The 23,618-nt window shown below is 27.2% G+C and overlaps 1 protein-coding gene across 1 annotated transcript in view; it reads left to right on the plus strand.

Moving 5' to 3' along the window:
- LOC117175400 (dynein heavy chain 8, axonemal) overlaps positions 1-23,618 on the plus strand; it is a 158,593-nt gene that overhangs the window by 67,508 nt on the left and 67,467 nt on the right. The window contains exons 27-41 of the mRNA XM_033365109.1: positions 1,255-1,460; positions 1,546-1,766; positions 4,322-4,470; positions 4,550-4,686; positions 4,790-4,928; positions 7,871-8,091; positions 8,409-8,592; positions 10,576-10,716; positions 13,652-13,999; positions 16,385-16,565; positions 16,727-16,872; positions 16,955-17,153; positions 17,226-17,344; positions 21,953-22,289; positions 22,510-22,780. Coding sequence (XP_033221000.1) covers positions 1,255-1,460; positions 1,546-1,766; positions 4,322-4,470; positions 4,550-4,686; positions 4,790-4,928; positions 7,871-8,091; positions 8,409-8,592; positions 10,576-10,716; positions 13,652-13,999; positions 16,385-16,565; positions 16,727-16,872; positions 16,955-17,153; positions 17,226-17,344; positions 21,953-22,289; positions 22,510-22,780 — 2,999 coding nt within the window. The remainder of the gene's footprint in view (positions 1-1,254; positions 1,461-1,545; positions 1,767-4,321; positions 4,471-4,549; positions 4,687-4,789; positions 4,929-7,870; positions 8,092-8,408; positions 8,593-10,575; positions 10,717-13,651; positions 14,000-16,384; positions 16,566-16,726; positions 16,873-16,954; positions 17,154-17,225; positions 17,345-21,952; positions 22,290-22,509; positions 22,781-23,618) is intronic.

A 23,618-nucleotide genomic window follows, 5' to 3' on the forward strand; every position in this document is an offset into this window, starting at 1 on the left:
GTATATTTATTAACAATTCCGAATTTTTCTACTCTCCGAATTTTTCCTCTCCGTATATGTACATATTCCTAATTTTTCACCCTCCTAATTTTAACGCATCTGGATTTTCACCCATTCCGCTTCTTTGGTTTCCGAAGAAATACATTTCAGAGTTTTGGATTTCCGACTTATTGCTCTTTCCTACTTTTTGCTATTCCTAAGTTTTACCATTATGTATTATAACCCATTCTGAAATTTTACCTTTCTTAATTTTTACCGTTCCGAAAAATGAACGGCCCCCCAAAAATCTTGGAGGAAAAACATAAGCAACAAACAACTGTTAGATGCAATATTGTGCCAAAAATTAATTTTGGAGCTAATGATTACACAGAAATGATTGATTGGGAACAGACAGATGTTTCACTTACCGTACCTCCAGTTTTAATTCCTATAACAGAGGATGAACTTACCGTTAAGCTATCTATGGCCGATGGCTTGGTACCAGACTGGGACTTTACATCTTTCCCTTGTCACACAGTAGCGGTGGAAAGAACTAAAAGACTGGTAACAGAGGTGTCCAGACAAGGCATCGGTCCCGAGACTCGGGACCGACAGATACGCGCTACATTTCTTTCTCGGAAGACTGTCAACTTATTTAACACTAAGAAAGACTTTGTGGGTGTAATTAATGACTCTTGAGACTAAATAAGCACGTTCTAGGTATGGTTGGTTTGTTGGGTAGGGCGTAGTGGAGCCCGATGTGCAGCCACCCCCACGTGGTGGGCTCTGGGTCACTCGAAGTAGTAGAACTCAGTGAGCTAGGAGCTGCACAATTATTTAAGCGTTTTACTCTAAAATACGCAATTTTGAGCCATTTCCCCAGCCGATGAGGATTGGCATGGAGTGACTTTGGCGATTCGGTACAGATCTCTCAGTACCCTCTGATGACTTTCATTGTAATGTCACCCTTGGAAGGCATCGGTATCGATTTTAAGCCCATTTTTGCAAAACCCTAAATTTTAGTGCTTTTTAGTGAAATTTCGAGATTTCACCCTCAAAGAACAGACTGAAGATAATATCCGATTTCATAATTTCGAAGTGCGCTGAGTTTCGGATTGGACTGGGACACTTTTCCGTACCCAGGCGTTTCCTGGACGCACAGTGTTGGTTTTTTGCCCCAGCCTACCCGACATCTCAATATTAGGAAGGCGCAAATTAAGATATTTAAAATTAAGGTTCGAATGTAATTAAATTTTTCAACAATTTTCATTTCAGGTTGGGCTTCTATCTTTGCAAGTTTTATGGACACGTGATTCTGAGATTGCTTTAGTGACTTCCAAACGTGATAAGCATATAATGAAAAGAACGAATCAATGGTTCCTGGATCTATTAAATCGCCTAATTGAAGTCACTGTTAAAGATTTGACAAAATATGCAAGAGCTAAGTATGAAGCTCTTATAACAATTCATGTTCATCAAAGGTAAATAATTTTGTTTGTTTATATTAGTTTTTTTTAGATAAACAAGATTTTGAACATTTTCTACCAAAATTTTATTTCAATTCAGGGATATTTTCGATGAACTATTTCGTCTTAGAATCAGAAGTATACAAGATTTCGAATGGCTTAAACAAGCTAGATTTTATTACGACGCAGAATCTGAAGAAGTTCCCATCGGAATCACAGATGTTAAATTTATTTACCAAAATGAGTTTTTGGGATGCACTGATCGTCTCGCCATTACACCGTTGACAGATAGGTGTTACATAACACTTTCCCAGGCAATTGGTTAATATACATTTTTTAATAATTTATTTCGCTAAATAATTAAAAAGAAATTAAAAACGCAAATTAAAGACGCAAATTAAAAAAAGCAAATAAAAATTTTCGGTAACTGTAACACAAAAATTACCGGTACCGACAAGAAGATGTTGGGAAAACTTCAAACAATTTAGTTTTTATTTAAAAATATTAATTTTTCACTTTAAATTTTAAAAAATTTTGAAAAATTATTTGCAAAATATAAATACTATTCTTTTCTTTTGCAGAATTTATATTTTCTGAGGAAAACTTAAAATTTCAAAAGATATTTCGAAGATTAAAAAAATTCTAAAGTCATTTTAATCTTAAATTTGCTAGGAAAATTTCAAATAATTTCTTATTTAGAGAAATTTATTTTTAAAGCAAAAAGAGGATTTCGAATATTTATAACAAATTTCTAGAAGTGTCGCAATTAATGTCCAACAATTTAAGGCCATTTTATTTAATTCTTAGCAGCATTTTTAGATATTTAAATTAGAAGATTTTTAAACCTTTCCAAAGATTTGCAAAATTTTCTAACAAGTATTTGAAAGATTTTTAAAGCAATTAAAAAAATTTCAGAATTTCAAAAAAGGTAGAAAAAATTCTAATAATCAGAACTTTTTAATCTTAAAAGTTATAAAAAAATCCACTAAAAATTTTTTATCCACTAAAACAATATTTTCTAACATTTATTTATTGCATTTTAAATAAACATTATTTTAGGTAAAATTGAAAATAAAATATTTTAAATTGTAGACAAATTCAGTTGTTTAATTGTTTTAATTCAAAACAAAAATCTTTTTTTAATGAAATATCGAATATTACATTGTTGGTGAAGAATGTATCTCATCTGATTTAAAATTCCCGTATTATTTGAAAATATAACTATTATCTTAAAAAATTCTCTTTTTTGGCAGAAAATTCCTTTTTTCATAGAAAATGTTTTTTTTTTGCTTCAAAATTCACCTGTTTCGGTAAAGGATTATTCTATTTTTTTCGAAAATTAACCTTTGGGATTTATTAAACTGTTTTTGATTTTTTAGAAAAATATTTTTGATTGATCAACTGATACATTTTTTGTTCAAAATTCATATTTTTATGTTGAAAATTGAAATATTTAATTTAAAGTGGAACCCCTATGTTAAAAATTAATTTCTTGGGTCGATGGTTCATAAATTTATTCAAAAAAGCATTTTCTGTGTTAAAAATTTGAATATTTTGTTGAAAATTCTTTGCTTTTTGGTAGAAAATGATTTTTGCATGCCAAAATCGAACTATTTTATGTTTGGTTGAAAAATGTATCTTTTTTATTTGAAAATTGATTTAGTGCGTTGACAATATTACAAATTAAATTTTTAATTAAAAATTAATTTTTTTCTTCAATCTGAACACCACGGCTAAAATGTTTTTTATTTTATATACAAGTATTTTTTGGTTGTGATATCAACTACATTTTTCTATAAAAATTTATATTTTTTGTAAAATTTAAAATTTCAGTTAGAATTTCATGTATTTTAGTGAAATATTAACTATTTTTTTGAAAATTTATATTCTTTGAAATAAGAATAATGTTTTTTCGTTCAAATTTCTCTTTTATTTGAAAGATGATCTGTTCAGGTTGATGTTTAAACTATTTTCTTGAAAATTCTCCTTGTTAAACGAACTCAACTGTTTTTGAGTGAAAATTAAAATATTTTTGGATTAAAATATCAACTATTACATTGTTCTCTGATTATTATTTTTCTGTGGTTGCAAATTGAACTGCTTCGTTCCAGGTTAAACAACTTGGTCAAGAATTTATTATTTTGGTTGCAAAATTATCTCTTTGGTTTGAATTGATCTATTTTGTTGAAAATGAAACATTCCCGAATAATAAAATTTCTGAACAGCTTATAATATTATCAAATTGGAAAATTCCCGAAAAAGAAAATTCTTGACAGTTTGAAATATCACCTAATTTGAAAATGGTCGAATAGTAAAATTCCTGACAGAAAATTGCCGGATTACAAAATTCACTAATTTGAGCAATTGCATCTTCTATAATTAATTAAAGATTCTAACGACCGATAACGATTCTTCGACGTTAAAAAGGGTTTTAAATTTGATTTTAATCTCATTTAAATATCTTACATTTTTTGTTTAGTTATTTTTCAATTCGTAATATTATGAACTGTTCGGAAATTTTATTTTTCGAGATTTTGCAATTTGGTAATTAAATAATAATAATTGAGCTGTTCGGGAATTTTACCGTGTCGTGATTTTATTTTTCGGTCCTTCTCTATTTTGTTAAAAAATTCCCATTTGTTCAAAAATTCATCTTCTTGCATTAAACATTTCCTTAATTAAAAATAAAATCCTTTCCAGTTGAAATATCAATTATGCATTACCTTTTTCATTGGGAACTCATCCATCTCAATTAAAAATTTAACGATTTAATTGATGATTAACATTTTCGTTAAAATTCTAATTTTTTCTTCAAAAATCTTACAAAATTCTCTTAAATTTTTTCAAGTATTGTAGACATTTTTTTTAAATTTCAGGAATGTATTTTGGAGGTGCTCCTGCTGGCCCTGCTGGTACTGGAAAAACCGAAACAGTAAAGGACATGGGTAAAGCTCTTGGAAAATATGTTGTTGTATTCAACTGCTCTGACCAAATGGATTTTCGAGGACTCGGAAGAATATTTAAGGTTCAATTTAAAAAATCTCATTTTTCTATTAGTTGGAGTAAAAAAAAATTTTTTTAATATGTTTTCAATGTTTTAACAGGGACTGGCCCAAGCTGGTGCATGGGGCTGTTTCGACGAATTCAATCGAATTGATCTCCCCGTTTTATCAGTAGCTGCCCAACAAATTGCAATTGTTCTGAATACAAGAAGAGAAAAGAAGACGTCATTTCTTTTCAGGTAGAATTGTTTAAAATAATACGAAGAATTAATTTTACTTAGTGCTCTCTGTGCATTAAACTTAATAAAATTCAACGTAATTGAACTATTTTGATTACAAAAGTGATGGAGAAACATATCCTATTGACTATGAATTTGGAATATTTATAACTATGAATCCTGGATATGCGGGTCGTCAAGAATTGCCCGAAAATTTGAAAATACAATTTAGAACTGTGGCCATGATGGTTCCGGACAGACAGGTGCAAATGATTAGGGGTCATCCATAAACTATGTTACCAATTTGGGGGAGGGGTGCTCATACTAGAAACCGTAATTGGTTACAAGGGGTGTGGATTGAGGACCGTCTCAACAGTTTCCATTGGAACGTATAACATTGCGCAATCTCCGCATGTGAGTACCCGCACGCTGAGAAACTGGGTAAGCCATCAGATCAATGAATTACTAAATCAGGAGAGGCTAAATTGCAAGTCGATTGCAGTACGTTTCCTGATGATAATTTTTACAGAAATCTATTTTCTCTTTGTTTTTAAAAGGCATTTCCATCCTCCCCTTTTTCTTGTCTTGAAAACTTTTTTCACATGAATGAGAACAAACACAATAGAAGACGACAAGAAAAATCAACTAATTTTAGTTAAAAGGCTACCTTTTATATTTTTCTGTTCGGAATTCATCTAAATTGGTTAAAAGTTCTAGTGTTTGGTTGAAAATTTTATTATTATGATGAAAATGCAACTATTTTGTTATGAATTCATTTTTTTATTAAATCGTAATTTTAGTTCAAAATTCATTTCTTTTGGTGAAAATGTAACTACTTTGTTCATTATCTTTTTGTCAAGAAATAATTTTTGAAATAAAAATGTAACTGTTCTATTTTTTTTAAGATTAATAAACTTTTATAGTTGAAAATTAATGTTCTTTGTTAAAAATTTGTCTTTTTTGGTCGACAATAAATATTTTTGTTTTGAAATTCATCCCTTTTGTTTAAACGTGCAACTGTCTTCATCCAAATTAAACAATTTGGTAGAAAATTCAACTTTTTGGTTCAAACCAATTTTTTTGTTAAAAAATTATATTATTAGTTATAATTTAACTATTTGGTCAAAAATTCAACTATTTTCATCAAAATTAATGTTTTTTAATTAAAAATTCAACTATTTGGCCGAAAGTTGACATATCTTGTTAAAGATTCATATTTGTTAAAGATTCACCGCCTTGGTTAAAAATGTAACTATTCCGTTTTTAAGAAATGAATCTTTTGGGATGAAAAATCATCTTTTGACTTAAAATTATTCAGTGATTTTTTTCAGATTTACTATATTTGTTAAAAAATCATCCCTTTATTTGAAAAGTCGTTTTTTTCGCTGAGAATTTATTTTTTCAACTGATTTAACTATTTTATTTGTGGATGGAAATTCATAATTTTGTTGAAAATTGATCTTTTCTATTTTAAAATTCATGCACTTTTTCTAAATTCATCCTTTTTGGTCCAAAATTAATCTTCTTGGTTGAAAATTGATTCTTTTTGACTAAAAATGTAACTTTTGAATGTAAATTAATTTCGCTTGTTTGTGCATTTAATAATTTAGTAAAAACTTAAATAATTTGGTTAAGAATTAACTTTTTTGTTTAAAATTAAACTATTTTGATGAAAATTTATTTTATTAGTAGAAAATTAACTTTTTTTAAACAATCATTTTATTTTATTGAAAATTCTACCGCTTATTTAGTTCAAAACTAGTATTTTTTAGCCAAACAATAATCATTTCGCTGGGAGCTTTATATTTTTAATTGAGAAATGAAATATTTGACTGAAAATTAATTTTATTTTTTTTTCTCGAAAATTTAACTTGCTAGTTTAAAGTTTAACTATAGTTTATTAAAATTCATATATTTTTAAGATTTACCTCATTGGTTCAGAAATTAACTGTTCCATTTTGGAAAATCTATTGTTTCTGGTGAAAAAATCATCCTTTGGATTCAAACCTTTTGTTGAAAATTCATTTTTTCAATTCATGACTTTAGTTCAATAGTGATATCTTTTGTTAGAAATGTAAATATATTGTTGAAATTTTTTGTATCTTTTTTTGTTGAGAATTAATTTTATTAAGCAACAATGTAGCTATTCCACTTTTGGTTCAAAATTTATGCATATTTTTTGGTGAAAATATTTTTCTCTTTATAAAGATTCATGTATATTCTTAAAATTAGTATGTTTTGTCGAAAACGAGTTTGAAAATTATCTTCTCGGCTGAAAAATCTTTCTTCTTTGGTGAAAAATGCAAACCATTTAGTGTTAAATTAATCTGGTTTGTTTGAGCATTTAACACTTTTTTAGAAAACTAAGTTAATAGTTTGCAAATTAATTTTTTGCTAAAAATTTCTGTCTTTGGCTTGAATTTAACTAATTTGTTTAAAACTTAAATTTTTGTAGAAAATAAATTGTTCTCTTATAAATCATATTGTGGGATTGGAAATTTAACTATTTTATAGAAAATTTGTTTTTTGGCTTTAGAATTCTAGAATTTTGTCGAAATTTGATGTATTTTGTAAAAAAAATCATATTTTGGTAGACAATTAATACTTTTGCTGGAAAATTCATCTTTCTGGTTCAAAATTGATCTATTTTATTCGAAAATTCAACCCTTTTGTTAAAAGTTAAACTTGTTTGTTAAAAATTAAATTTTTTCAAACATTACTTCATTAGTTGAAAATTTAGTTTTTTTTTCAAAATTCGTGTTGTTTTGGATAAAAATTAAATTTTGACGGAAAAATGTCACTAATATATTTTTGGTTGAAAATTCATCCCTTATAACTTAAAACTTGATTTATTTTGTTAAAAAATTCGATTTGAAGTCTCAAGAATTTAAAGTGTTTCATTTTAAATTCAATATCTTATATACATTAATTTTATTGGGAAAAATTTATTCCTCGATTATTACCATATTTTAGTGAAAAATCATTCTCTTTCCTATATTTAGATAAAATTTTAGGCTATGTCACATTTCGGTGGGAGGGGGTGGGTGTCTAAAAAACTACGATTTAAACTAGTTGTAATATCGGGATGGGGGCAGGTAAATTATAACCTAAAATTGGTAACGTAGTTTATCGAGGTACACTCAATTTCTGATACGAATTTTATTCGTACAATAGAATATTTATTTCCTTTAATTTTTGATAACAGATAATTATGAGAGTGAAACTCGCAGCTTGTGGGTTTAAAGAAAATATTCTTCTCTCAGGAAAATTTTTTACTCTTTATAAACTTTGTGAAGAGCAACTTAGTAAGCAAGTCCATTATGATTTTGGTCTGAGAAATATTTTATCATGTTTACGTACGATGGGTGCCCAAAAACGTGAACATCCGGGAGAATCTGAAGAAACTGTCTTGATGAGAGTCTTGAGGTAAAATTGACTTTAAAAAAATTATGTATTTATTTAAAGAAAATTTTTTTTTGAAATACACTGGAACCTGGGTTTGTGCACGGTTGTAAGCCAAGTTAACAGTGGCGTTCGTCCCAAATCGAAGGACTCTAAACGTAAACAGACAGTTCTGACTGAACAATTTCTCACTAATGAGCTGAGAGCTTTTTCTCACGCGTGAAGGTCATCAGTTCTGGGAACGCATAAATCCAGTTTACGGAAATCCAGGTTACAGTGTTTTACAAATAAAAAAAAAGGGCAAATATAAAATAAATATAAAAATTGAATTTTGTTTAAAGGGACATGAATTTATCAAAACTGGTCGATGAAGATGAGCCACTTTTTATTTCTCTTATCCAGGACATGTTTCCAGAAATTAAACTATCAGTACAGTCTTACAAAGATTTACAAAAAGCAATTGCTAATGCCACAGTGAGCCTCGGAATTATGAATCACCCCGAATGGAATTTAAAAGCTATTCAAGTATGAGTTTCTTCAGGATTGCTACAAAATTCCTTTAGAAATTTTTTATTTTTTCTGTAATGTTAATGACCAACAAACCACTTCAATTTTCGATCAAAAAAGATGAATCGATAATTTAAATAGTTCAATTTTCGACAAAAATATTGATTTTAAACAAAAAAGATTAATTTTAAATTGAATATTTGAGTTTTCAAATAAGAATTATACTTTTTCTACCAAATAGTTAATTTAAAAAAATTTAAACATTAGTTTCTAACCAAAATATTAAGTCTTCTATCCATAAAATTGATTTTTAATAAGGTAGCACAACTTTCAACTAAGCAGTTTTATTTTCAACCAAAGGTAAATTTTCAAAAAAAGTTATAAATAAAAAAAAACAATAAAATAAAAGAATAGTTAAATTACCCGTGAAAAAATTTATTTAAGGTAAAAAATAAATTTTCAACAAAATAGTTAAATTTCTACCAATAAAATGAATTCCTAATACAATGGTATATTTTTCAATCATGTAGTTGAATTTTTAACCAAAAAAGAAACAGTTGAGATCCTAGTTAAAAATTATAACTCAAAAAAAATTCAAAACAAAATTAAATTTGCCACCAATAGCATTATTTTTAAATCAAGCAGTTAGCTTTTCAACGAAGCAGTTTAATTTTCAACCGAAGAAGTGAATTTGCATAACACATTATGGATACAAAAAATGACTTTTTTACAATGGATCTCATTCTTCAACTGAGTTGATGAATTTGAATGCAAATTCAAGAATTTGCTACTTAAAAAGAGAAAGTTTCAATTAAATATTTGAATTTTAAAATAAAAATCATTAGTTTTCAATCAAAAATGAAATATGAATTTTCAACAAAAAAGGTAATTTTAAACCAAACATTAAATTTTTTTAACTAAAGTGATGAAGTTAAATTTCCAATAAAAATAATATGGCTCTTCAACCAAGAACGCTTCTCTAAAAATAAATGAATTTTTTATCTAAAAGGATGAATTTTTATTAAAAAAAAAGAATTTCAAAAATAATAGTTGAATTTTCATATGAATAATGAAAAACCAAGTAGTTGAATTTTGAAATTACGGAGATTAATTTATAGCCGAATATAAAATAGTGAGTTAAAAAATTCATGTTTGACAAAATAGATAAACTTTGAACCCAATAGATGGATTGTTATCTAAAATTATGAATTTTTAAATAAGAAGATAAATTTTCAACAAAATAGTTTAATCCTCAACTGAAAAGATGAATTTATATTCAGTTGCATGGTTACCCAAAAGAAGCGAATTTCTACAAAATGGTTTAATTTTTCAACCCGAAAATATGAGGTTTTAATTACAAAAGGTAATTTTAAACCAAACATTAAAATTTTTAACTAAATCGATGAATTTCCTAGTTCTAAATAAGAATTTTAAATGAAATAGAAATTTTTAGCCAAAAATAAAATAGTCCAATTTTCAGCTTAAAAAGTTAACTTTAATTTTTTTCAACAAAATTTTGTGAGAAAATAGTGAAATATTTAACCTATAAAAGTAATTTTTTTTAAACTTAGTCAACTTTCAAATAAGCCGTTGTATTTTTAACTCAAAACAATCCATTATCAAAAGAAAGGAAAGAGTTAAGTGTTCCGTTAAAAAGTTTATTTTGAGTGAAAAATAATGAATTTTCAAGAAAATAGTTCAATCTTAACCAAAGAAATGAATTATTTACAAATTAGTACAACTTTCAACTCGGTAGTTAATTTTTGACAAAAAAGATAACTTTTTAATGAGAAAGTTTAGTTTTCTACAAAATAATTTATATAGTAATTAATTTTTCTCAGTTTTCCCTGACATTTTTGACTCTCCATGGCCAGTTTTAATTCACTGACTTTCCAGATTTCCTTAACTTTTAGCAACCCTTTCAATTAATATTTTTGATTCAATGTCAATTTTTGAATTAAATTCTTCTCTAAATGATTGTATTGTTTATACAAATTTTAGTTGTACGAAACTTCACTTGTACGTCATGGGCTGATGGTCTTGGGCCCAACTGGATCAGGAAAAACACGATGTATGTGGGCTCTAATGAGAGCAATGACAGAATTGGGTGCTCCACACAAAGAAGTCAGAATGAATCCCAAGGTTATTACAATTATTAAATTTTATTGCAGTTATTTAATTTATTTGAAATATCTAAATTTACAAATATTTTATTTTATTTTTAATTACGGTGCTTATATTATGTAATGGATTATAAACCCCCTTTAGGACCCACCCCCCCTTTCTCCCTTTCAGAAACCGTCACAAAATATTTCTACACCTCCCCTTCTCTTACTTTACGTAATTTATAGTTTTCGAAAAAATCATGTCTGAGACTTTTAAATAATGGAAATTTTTTGTAGTTTACTTAATACATGATTCCCTGATTTTTCTTTGACCAATTTATTTTCTCTAAACATTAAAATTCAAAAATACGAGCAGTTTAATCTTGGAATATTTTTTAAAAGGAATACACGAATATTTCAAATACAGATTTGATAATTTTAAATTTATTTATTTTAAATAACAACAAAAAATACCTTTTTACCATCAAATATTATTTTTTTTAAAACACTTGAGTTTTCAAGAAAAGAATTAGATTTTCAACCTAAGAATATAAATTTTCCACAAGGAAGTGTAATAGTTCATATTTTACCCGAATAAAAATATAATTTATTTTTTTTAATGAACTTGAAAAATGAAAAAAAGAATTTAAAAAAAATCGGAATATTTCAGCATTGAAGGAGGAGAAAATTCACCCGATATATTCAGCACTTAAGCCAAAACACGAATTTTCTGCGTACAAATTAAATTTTTTAACCAGAACATTTGAATTTTCAGTAAAAATGTAAATTTCCAAAAAAGCATTTTAATTTTCAATCAAAGAGATAAATCTTCATTCAAAAGAACTGAAGAAATTTTTTAGGTGAAAACCAAAAAAAAATATCAGTTTTCAACAAAATAGTGAAAGTTTCAAACAAAGGAATGAATTTTCAACTAAAAATATCACAATAAAAATACAAGAGACAAAAGATATTTGAATTGTCATCCAAAAATTGTTTGAGCTTACTTTTCAATAATTTAAAAAAAAAAAGTTAATTCTTCACAAAGATACTTGAACTTTTTACCTAAAAAGGAAGAATTTTTATCCAAAAAAGATTTCAGTTAACTTTTTATCACGAAAATATGATTTTTAAAGAACTAAATTTTCTACAGTTGCATTGGTAACCAAGAAATATCAATTTTCTACTAAATTATATGAGTTTTCAAATAGAAAAGACAATATTTAAGAAAAAAGAGTTAAATTTTTTACCAAACAGGATTCAAGTTGATTTTTCTACGCCAAAATATGAATTTTAAAAAAAAAGTAAAACTTCAACGAAATAATTGAGGTTTCTACGAAATAGTTGATTTTTCAATAAAACAGTTTAATTTTCGACCAAAAAGAATGATTTTTTAACACCATTTTTTTAATTTTCAACCAAAAAGAATGAATTTCCATAAAAGTTGTTTAAATTTCAACCAAATAGTTGCTTTGGTATCCAAGAAAGATCTAATTCCTGCTAAAATATACGATTTTCAAATAGAAAAGACAAATATAAAAAAAAATTGTTACATTTTTGGCGAAAAAGGATTCCAGTTAATTTTTCAACACCAAAATGTGAATTTTGAATGAAAGTTACCTTTTCTACGCAATAGTTAAGTTTTATACAAAATAGTTGATTTGTCAAGACACCAGTATAATTTTCAAACGGAAAAATAACTTTTTAACAAGACTGTTAAATCTTCAACCAAACTGTTGTATTGGCATCCAAATTAGATCCAATTTCTAGTAAAACAGATGAATTTTTAAATACAGAACACAAAGTTAAAAATTAAATTTTCTACGGAATAATTCAATTTTTAAAGAGAAAGAATGAACTTTCAACAGAATTATTGAATTATCAACCAAAAAGTTGCATATTTAATTAACAATAATAAGATATGTAGAAGATAGATGAATTAATAAATTAAGAAGAGAAATTATTTTTTTTAAATATTTGAGGTTTCATCCAAATAAGATTTCAGTTTGACTTTTCAATATTAAAATATTTGTTCTTGGAAAAGTAAACTTCTTACGAAAATACTTGAATTTTCAATCTAAAGATTTAAATCTTCAAGCAAATAGTAAATTTATGACTAAAAATATAATCTTCGAGAGGAAGCAACTGCAAAAATATATATACAAATAGAAGGGAAATAAAATACTAACAAGAATATTAACTCAGAATTATCACAAAACTTTATAAAACATTTTTGAGGTTTTCCTGCAAGTAAACTTGATCCTATATCGGGAAAACCTCAACGTAAACAGTCAGGGCCATCTGAACTATTTCTTTTTGATTTTTTTTCATAATTAAAACTCCTAAAAATAATTTTTGTATTTCTTGCTTACTTTAAACGTTTCCAGCTGAACACTAAAAAGTAATTGACGCATATACTGACAGCTGATGCACTTCTCAGCTGAGGGTACTGACTTCTTTTATTGCTCCACTACTGGTGGTGTCGCATGATTGACAACCTTCCTTCGGCCCGACTGAGAAACTTTGAGAGCCAGGCGTTCTAGGAGCGCCTAAACCGCAGAACCCTAAACCGAGGGTCTGGTTTATTTTCAACTTAGAATCTTTCATAAACGAAATTTAGGATTTTAAAATTTTAATTTTCAAATTTGTTCTGATTTCGAGTTTTTCAAAGTTATAGAAATTCCGTGACTTTTGCAAAAAATTGGTTTTGATTCCTAACTTTACCCTGAATCATAAAATTCCCTGACTTCTCAACAATTTTGGTTAACGACGTTCGTTTTCTACTCGCCAGTTTTCTTTGGCATCTAGCGCTATATTTATATTGAATTTCTGTACAGCTGTTCTTAGTGTTTTGTTTCATTTGCAAAATTCTAAAAATATCGTGACAGAATATCTCCCCTCTCCACCATTGCACTGTAACGTCATTTAAGTACGGTCCCGTACTGGAAATTTAAGTATAGAAAATTGTTTTTTAGGCAATAACTGCATCACAAATGTTTGGAAAATTAGACGTAGCAACAAATGATTGGACTGATGGAATTTTTTCAACCTTGTGGAGAAGATCTACCCAGATAAAGAAAACCGAAAATTTATGGATTGTTTTGGATGGTCCTGTAGATGCTGTTTGGATTGAAAATTTGAACTCTGTTTTGGACGATAACAAAACTTTGACATTAGCGAATGGTGATCGTATAATAATGGCCCCAAATAGCAAACTGGTTTTCGAACCAGATAATGTTGACAATGCATCACCTGCAACTATTTCAAGAATGGGGATGGTGTTTGTTAGCGCCTCGGTGTTAAAATGGAACCCTATTTTAGAGGTATTTTTGGGTTAAATAAGAAATTCCGAAAAATAAAGTTCCTGACGCTGTGAAATTCCAGAATGGGAATATTAGCAATAAAATTCTTGAAATTATAAAATGGCCGAAATATACAAATCATGAATTGGAAAACTTTTGAATAATAAAATTACCAACCAGTTTATAGTATTGTCGTATTCAAAAATTCACAAATTATAAAATATTCAAAATAGAAAATTCTGTAATTTTAAATTTCGACAAATGTTTTTTTTTTAATAAAAATTATTTGTTTATTAAAAATACTATAATGAACTATTTTGATGAACAAACATTTTTTACAGTTTAAAGGTTTTCAATTGTTGTTTGAATCTAAAATTAAAATAATAGTGTAAAAAAGTTTAAAAGCACGTCTTCTTTAAAAGAAAAAAAAATTATCTTCTGAAATTTTCTCTAAACTTAATAAATTTTTCCAAAAAAACTTTGCAGATTCAACACTGATTTACCAGGAGATTTATTAAATTTTTTTGTTTTAATAAATTACCTATTGAATTCCGGAGAACATTTTTTGTCTCTTTAAAATACTATTGTTATTTTTAATTCAAAAGATAATTTTTACAAACGTAAACATTTAAAAAATTGTCTCTCGATTCAAACATTTGATAATTTTATTTTTAAGATATAAATAATAATTAACAAAAAATAATAGTGCTAATTCTTTAATGTGGGAATTTTATTATTTTGAAATCTTCTAGTTAAGATATTTGAAAATTCGGCAATTTTCTAACGGGAATTTTATTATTTTCTAATTTTTTAATTTTGGATTAGTATATTTTTGCAATTTTATTATTCGAATTTAACAGATTAAATATGAGACAAATCTTTATTACATTGTTTAAAATTAATTATAATGATGTAAAATTCAAATTTTCACTTTTGAACATCTCCAATTTGAAAATTAATAAATTTTTTGAGGATAGTTTAAAAGGGGAACCTGAAAGAAAAAACTAAAACTCAAACTTTAAAAACTTTTGAATGTAAAAATCGAAGATCTCAGAATGAGAACCCTCATTTTATTAAAAATTCATCAATATTAATTTTGAAATTAAAAGTATTTAGACAAATTTTCGCCAACAATTTTGTGAATTACAATTTCTCAATAAGTAATTTTATTTAATAGATAATTTAATTTTAAATATTCATGGAAGTTATTGATAAAAAAACCTATTTTAACCGTAACTGACTTTTAATATTGGCAAATATATATGTTCTTAAAATTTTGCTCTTAATTTACAATTTTGACAATATTATAAACTTTTCGCTATTTTTCTAATTCGAGATTCTTATATCTCAGAATTTTATAATTTCGAGAATTTTATTATTCGGGACTTTTCCAATTCAGAAGTTTAACAAAGTCGGGAATTTTATTTTTCAAAAAGGACAAATTAAAAATATCGAAAATTAAAATTTCCGAAATTAAGAAATTACCGAAATATAAAAACCACGATTTGCAAAATTCTCGAATAATAAAAGTCCTGAATGTTTATTACTTCACCGTTCATAAAAATTCGCGAGTTATACAATTCCCGCCATAATATTACAGAATTATGAAATATCTCAACTAGAAAATCCGCGCATTTGAAAAATTAAAGAAATTGCTTTTTGTGAAATATTATTCATTAATTTGAAAATTTGCACACTATTTTTCAAAAATGTAAAAAATTGGATTAGTAATTAAATTTTTTAAATGTTTTAAGGCAAATTGAACCAGAATTAAAGCCTATAAAGTTTATTTGGAAAATGTTATTAGGATCGGCGAAAATTTGTGAGGAAAATTATTTTTTTTTGTTCGAGGAGCACGCTGTTTCAAATTTATTTTTGAACAACTTTTTTATAATTATTGTTCTTTTTAATTGAAAAAATTATTTTGAGAAATTTCAACATTAAGAAAGGTATTCTTAAATACCAATATTATATTATTGTCTTTTTAATAAATTGATAATATTGATGAAAAAAAACATTTTTTAATTTCTTAAATTCAGGAATTTTATAAATAGGCAACTTTCAAGGTTATATATATTTAATGATTCAGCAATTTTTAGTACGGAATTTTATGAAGCTCCCGAAATTACGAAATTACCGAAATAAAAAAATCCGAAAAGAAAATATTCCTAAAAGAAAATTTTTTAAATCCTACGAAATAATAAAGTTTCTAGACTATTTCCGACACATTTGAAACTTTTAAATTTCTTTGAATTTTTCCAAATTTACAGATCTCATAATTCGATTTTAACTGAAATTTAAATGTTCCAAAACTGTTGAAAAATAGGTTTTTTTTTCTACATTTTATCTAGCATCACGAATTATTATTTTCTAATTTTGAACGCTCCCTTATTTTTAAATAAAAAGGGCTGGCTGAAAAAACGACCAAACGAAGCAGAACTCTTTCGAACATTGTTTAAAAAAATTTACGACGATGCACATGCATTTGTGCAAACAAAGTTGACAGAAAAAATGACTCTTGTAGAAGCCATCTATATTCGACAGTGCCTCGATTTACTTGAAGGATTGCTTACCTTAGATGCACCAAGTAAATATGAAAAATGATTTGAATTTAAAAAAATAGTTATGAAACAAAATTATTTAATTTTATTAATATAACTACGGAATTATTTTTTTAAATTTATTATATGGATAGATTATTAATTATTTGAAAGAATGCACTATTCCTTATTTGCATAATATTTTCAGAAACTTTTTCGGAATCACATTTAGAAAAATTCTTTTTATTTTCTTTAATGTGGAGTTTGGGTGCAGTATTAGAACTTGATGGTCGAGCAACACTGCAAGAATTTTTGGTCACTCATCCATCAAAATGTGATTGGCCAAAATGCAAGGTAAATTTTCTCTTTTTGATGAGTGGATCAATTAAAACAAATTTGATAATAATCTATCATTTTGGTTATCTTATTTTTAAAGGTCGATGAAACGATATTTGAATTTCTTGTATCAGATAAAGGATACTGGATTCATTGGAATGAGAAAGTTCCTGAGTTTGAATATCCAGTTGAGGATGTCCTTCAATATTGTAATATTTTAGTTCCTAATGTTGATAATACAAGAACTTTATTCTTGATGAATGTAATTGCTAAACAAGACAAAGCTGTTCTCTTAATTGGTAGGTTTTATATTTTTCTTGTATTGCTCAAATTTAAATTTATAGATTAACTAATTAAATTTTTTTATCTAGGTGAACAGGGAACAGCAAAGACTGTTATGATCAAAAGCTATATGTCTAAATTCAATCCTGAATACCACATGAACAAGTCCTTCAATTTCTCATCCGCATCCACTCCTAACATGGTTCAGGTAAAATATTTTTAGAAATTTGTTTAGTAAATTCAACTGAATTCAATACAATTCAATTAAATGTAAGTCTATGCAACTGAATTTAAGTCTAATCGACTAAATGTAAGCCCATTAGGCTTCAATTTAGTTTATTTGATTTACTTCTAGATTAACCAATTGGATTTAAGTATGTTCAACGAAACTGAATTTGATTAAACTGAAACAGGCATCCCTGTGAAGTTATACCCCCAATATAAAAAATTTAATATTTTTTTTAGAATTCTGGGTACCTATTCAATAGTTCTAGAGTTCTTTATATGTTTTAGCAATAGTTCTGATAACTGAAGCATTGAATACTTACTTTTTGAAAATCAGGGTAACTTCACCCCCCCCCCCACCAATTATTTAAGAATAAACTTTTTTTAAGTTCCAGGTAGATTAAACATAGTTCTAGAGTTGCTTATCATTTTAAAAATATTTCTAGCTAATAACACCAAAAAACCGTTTTTCAAAAAAAGCAGCTAGCCTCTCAGTTCTTAAAAATCTAACTTTATTCTACATTATTCTCTGGTTCCATAAGAGTTCTAGAGTTCTCTGATGAGAAAATTAAAAATAAATAATAAACGTATCAAGAAATAACATTTTAAAAAATGGAAAATGTTGACAAATTTCTCTTTTGAATAATCCAAAATTTCTGTTTAGAGTTCTGGACTTATCAACAAAATGTTGAGACTTCTGAGAGTTCTGATTGGAGTTATGGAGTTTTTGATTGAAGCACTGCAAAAAATTGTGATTAAACTTTCGATCAAGTTAAAATTCGAAGAACTACAAAACTTTTAAAAATTCCAAAATATTGAGAGTTCTAAGAATTCTGATCAGAGTTCTGGACTTCTACGCAAGAGCTCTACAAAAAAATGTTATGAAACTTTTCTTCGATGAAGTCAAACTTTGAACAACCACGGCGCTTTTAAGAAAGTCCAAAATTTAAAAGTTCCAAAATTTTCAGATTTCTAAGAGTTCTGATTGAAGGTTTACACTTCCTAATGACAGCTCTACAAATAATTGTCATAAGACTTTTTGACCAACTTAAAATACGATGAACTACGGCACTTTCAAGAAAATCCAAAATTTTTAATTCCAAAATGTTGAAAGATCTAAGAGTACTGATCGGAGTTCTGAAGTTTTTAGTGACAGCTCTACAAAAATGTATTATAACACTTCTAGATCTACAGTACTTTTAGAAAATCCAAAATTTTGGATTTCCGAAATGTTGAGAGTTCTAGGAGTTCTGATCGGAGTTTTGGACTTTTTCATGAAAAGTCCAGAACTACGATCAGAACTCTTAAAACTCGTAAGATTTTGGATTTTTCTAAAATTGCCGTAGTTCTTAGAATTTGACTTAGAATTGTGACTTGATCGAGAAAAATGTTATCATATTTTTTAAAGAACTCCTGTTGGTGGATTCAGAACTCTAAACAGAACATTTTTATTATCCTAGAACATTTGAATTATCCTAAGGAGAAAATTTTGTTTTTGTTTGAAAATATTCTTTTTTGATAAGTTTTTAATTTATTTTGAATTTAGTTATCAGAGAACTCAAGAACTCCTATGGAAACAGAGAATCATGCAAGAAAAAGTTAAATTTTTAAAAAGTGGGGTGCTAGCTGCTTTTTTTTAGAAACGGTTTTTTGGCGATATTAGCCAGTACTATTTTTAAAAATGATCAGGAACGCTAGGACTATATTTGAACTATCCAGAATCCCCCAAAATGTTCACTTTTGCAAAAGTGGGGGGAGTGTGATGTCAGACCCCAATTTCAAATAGTGAGTTTTTAATTCTCTAGTCATCGAAACAATTGTTAAAACATACAAAGAATTCCAGAACTTTTGAAGAGATACCCAGAACTCAAAAGAAATTAAAAATTTTTTAATACTGGGGTTAGAACTTGTCAGGGCTGAATCAGGCCCTTTTCAATAAAATTTAAATATATTCAAATGAATTTAAGCCTATTCAACTGAATCGAGGTCCATTCAACTGAATTGAAGTTGATTAATGTGAATTTGAATCTACTTCGTCTGAACTTAAGTTCATTCGATTGAAGGAAATTAAGGGCTGATGTTTAAAATTTAATGCTATTCACTTGAATTTGAGATAGTTTAATTTAGCATAAATTTTTTCAAATTATTATAAATATCTTTTTACTAAGTTTAGGTTGACTAAACTGATCTTAAGTCTATTAGACTGTGGGCCCATTGAGTTGAATATAGGTCTATTCACTAGATTGTCAGTCCTCTCAGCTGAATTTAAGTAAATTCAAGTGAATAGCTCTGAATTGAATGCATTTAAGAAATTTAATGGAATTCAAACCCATTCTACTGAATTCTGAGCGAATGGAATCAAAGTTAATTAAGCTTGATTTAAATAAATTTAGACGAGATCAACTTAATGATATAAACTGAGTTTATTTAACTGAATTTAAGTCCATTCGACTAAATTTTAGTCTATTATAATGAAAATTAAGTCTATTCAACTACGTATTTGTTTCCTAAACTGAATATAGATCTATTGAACTTAATCGAGTTCCATTCAATTGAATTGAAGTCCATCTAATTGAGTGTAAGTCCATTAATTCAAAATTAAGTTTGTTATGTAAAACTTAAGCCCATTTAAATTAATCCAAACTATACAGTTGAATATAGGCTCATTCCCGAGACTTTCAATCCGCCTAACTGCATTTAATTAAACTCAAAGTTAATTGAGCTGAATTTAAATGAACGTAGACAGACTCAAGTGAATCATATTAACTGAAGCCTATTCAACTGAATTTAAGTCTATCTACCTGAATATAAGTAAATCCATATGAATTTTAGTCTACTCAACTAATATTAGGTGCATTGAACCTAATATCTTTCCATTCTATTGAATGCAAGACAATTAAACTGAATTTAAGCCCAGTAAGCTTCATTAAGACCTATTTTACTAAAGTTAAGTCCATTAAACTGAATTGGGTCTGGTTTAACTGCATTTCAATCTATTTAAATTAATTTAAGTCAATTCAACTGAATTTAGGTTTATTTTAATTTAAGCTATTTAGTGAAATATAGCCATATTAATCTGATTTTCAAACCGCTCAACTGAATTAAAGTCAACTAATGTGAATTTTTCTGAATTCAAGTGCATTCATATAAGTTTAGGACTATTCAACTGAATTTAGGAATTTTCAACTGAATTTATAACTATTCAATTGAATTTAGGACTAATAAACTGAATTTAAGTCCATTCATCTGGATTAAGACCTATTTTACTCATGCTCAGTTCATTGAACTGTATTAGGGCCTGTTTAATTGAATAGCTGAATTGAAGTAAACTAAAGTGAATTGTTCTGAATGTAAAAGCATTCATAGAAATTCCTCTAAATGAAAATCAATTGAACTGGATTCTCAGTGAATTGAATAAAAACTGATTGAGCTGAATTTAAATCAATTTAGACGGACGCACGTGAATTACATGTATGATCTTAAGTCTATTCAACTGAATTTAAGTCTATTAACCTGTGAATCCGTCTGAATTCAAATGCATTAAAAGAAAATCGTCTAAATATAAGTCAAATCAACTTAATTCTAAGAGAACTCAATTAATGTTAATTAAATCAAAGATAATTGACTTGCATAAAAATACATTTAGACAAACTCAACTGAATCAATATTAAGTTAGGCAATTTAACTGAATTTACCTTTTTAAATCTGAATTCAAATTCAATCAACGGACTCAAGATTATAGATATAATAATCAAACAATTTAATTAAAGAGAAATTTCAATGAAAAAAAAAAATTAATTATTTATTGTTATCAATCCAGCGTATATTTGAGAGTTATGTGGAAAAACGTGTAAGGACAATTTATGGCCTCCTAGGGATTGTTTGAGTGCATTTAACTAAACTTAAGTCCATTCAATTCAACCAAAGTTAATTAAAGTGGACTTAGGTTTAATAAACTGATTTTAATCTCATTCGACTAAATTTAAGTTCATTCTAATAATTTAAAGTTTATTTTACTAAATTTAAGTCCATCTAGGTGGATCTAGTCCATTCAACCAAATTTAAGCCAATTCGATTGAATTTAGAACTATTGAATTAAATTTAAGTTCATTCCTCTGAAGGTCATAGATATATTAAACAATTTAAAGAAACAGACAATTCAATAAAAAACAAATAAATAATCATATATTTTTATGAATTCAGCGCATATTTAGAGCTAGGTGGAAAAACCTGCTGGAACAATTTATCGGCCTCCTGGGTGTAGTTTAAGCTCACTTAACTAAATTTAATTTAATTTCAGTCCAATTAACTGGATTTGAGTTTAAAAAACTGGATTTAGGTATAGTAAACAGAATTTAATTTTATTTGACTGAATTCAAGTTGATTCTTATAATTTTAAGTTTATTTGACTGGATTTAAGACCATCTAGGTGGATAAAAGTCTATTCAACCGAATTTAAGCCAATTCAATTGAATTTAAAGCTATTTAACTAAATTAAAGTGCATTTAATTGAAAGTTATAGATGTAGTTAAAAATTTAAGGATAGAGAAAATTAAAACAAAAAATTAATCATTTATTTTTATAAATCCAGCGTATATTTGAGAGTTACGTAGAAAAACGTGTTGGAACAACTTATGGGCCTCCTGGGGGTAGAAAAATGACAATATTTATTGACGATATAAACATGCCTGTTATAAACGAATGGGGAGATCAGGTGACAAATGAAATAATTCGTCAATTAATGGAATATAAAGGATTTTATTCATTGGATAAACCAGGCGATTTTTCTACATTGCAAGATATAATGTTAATGGCTGCAATGATTCATCCTGGTGGTGGAAGAAATGACATTCCACCTCGAGTGAAGAGGCAGTTCAATATTTTTAATTGTACTTTACCTTCCGATAAGTCTATGGACACTATATTCAGTAAGAAATATACTAGATATAATATTTATTTGTTTTCTTATTTTGAATGTTCTGCATTTTTCAAAAAGATCTTTCTTTAAGGCCACACTAATAAAATTACTGACCAGTTAACTAAAAAAAATTATAATAGGAGGAATGGTATTTGAGCAGTAAATATAATTTGGAATTTTGGGTTCCCAAACTTGTTTTAGTATAATTAATTGAGGAATTATTCTTTTAGGTTCTATAGGGGAAGGATATTTCAACAACTTCAGATTTCCAGAAGTTATAGTAGAATTTCTTCCAAAATTAATACCCATGACGAGAATATTATGGCAGAAAACAAAAGTTAAAATGCTTCCAACGCCAGCCAAGTTTCATTACGTTTTTAATTTGAGAGATTTATCTCGAATTTGGGAAGGTATTCTTAGGATAGAAAAGGCAGAATGTACTTCTATTACAATGCTTTTGAAACTATGGGAACACGAATGTACAAGAGTGATTTCAGATAGGTTAATAACTTTAATGTTTTTTAATTACCTTAATCGAATCCTGGTTCATTTTAATGATTTTATCTGATTTCTAGTCCATTTAACTGAATGTAAGTCTATTCAACTGCATTTAAGTCTAATTGACTGAATTTAAGCCTTATCGACTGAATTATAGCCTATACGATTGAATTTACGTTAATTCAATTTAATTCTAGCCTATTCAATTGAATTTAGGTTAATCTGACTCTCAGTCTAAATCTAAGTTTATGCAACGAAATTCTCCAGAATGTTATTCAATTAAATATAATGCTAAGAAAATTCATTCAAAGTTAATTGAGCTGCACTTTAATAAATTTAAGCCAACTCAAATGTATTAAGATGAATTTAAGACCATTAAACTGAACTGAAACCTATTAATTTGAAAATAGGCCTATTCACCTTACCTTAAGTCCGTTCAACTCAATTTAAGTAATATAATATATAGTTTACTAAAGGTAAAGTCATTCGACTGAACTCAAGTCTAGTTAACTGTATAAAAGCATATTCTACTTATTTCAAGTCTATTGAAATAAATGTAAAATGTAAGCCTATTTCATTAGTTGTATTCTTATTAACTGAGTTTAAACTTATTCAACTGAATTTCAGTCAACTAAACTCAATTTGAACCTTTTCAATTTCATGCAGTGCTATCACTAAATTTAATATTAATTTAAGTGACTTATTCTAAATTTAAATTTAATAAACCAAATTCGTCTGAATCTACCAGGTGTATACATATGAAACCGGTATTTTTTCAAGAAAAAAACACATTTATTTCAAGAGAATGATAACAAATATTTTATTCAAAGTATGCGTCCTC

Source organism: Belonocnema kinseyi, chromosome 6, assembly GCF_010883055.1.
Source record: "Belonocnema kinseyi isolate 2016_QV_RU_SX_M_011 chromosome 6, B_treatae_v1, whole genome shotgun sequence".
NCBI lineage: Eukaryota > Metazoa > Arthropoda > Insecta > Hymenoptera > Cynipidae > Belonocnema > Belonocnema kinseyi.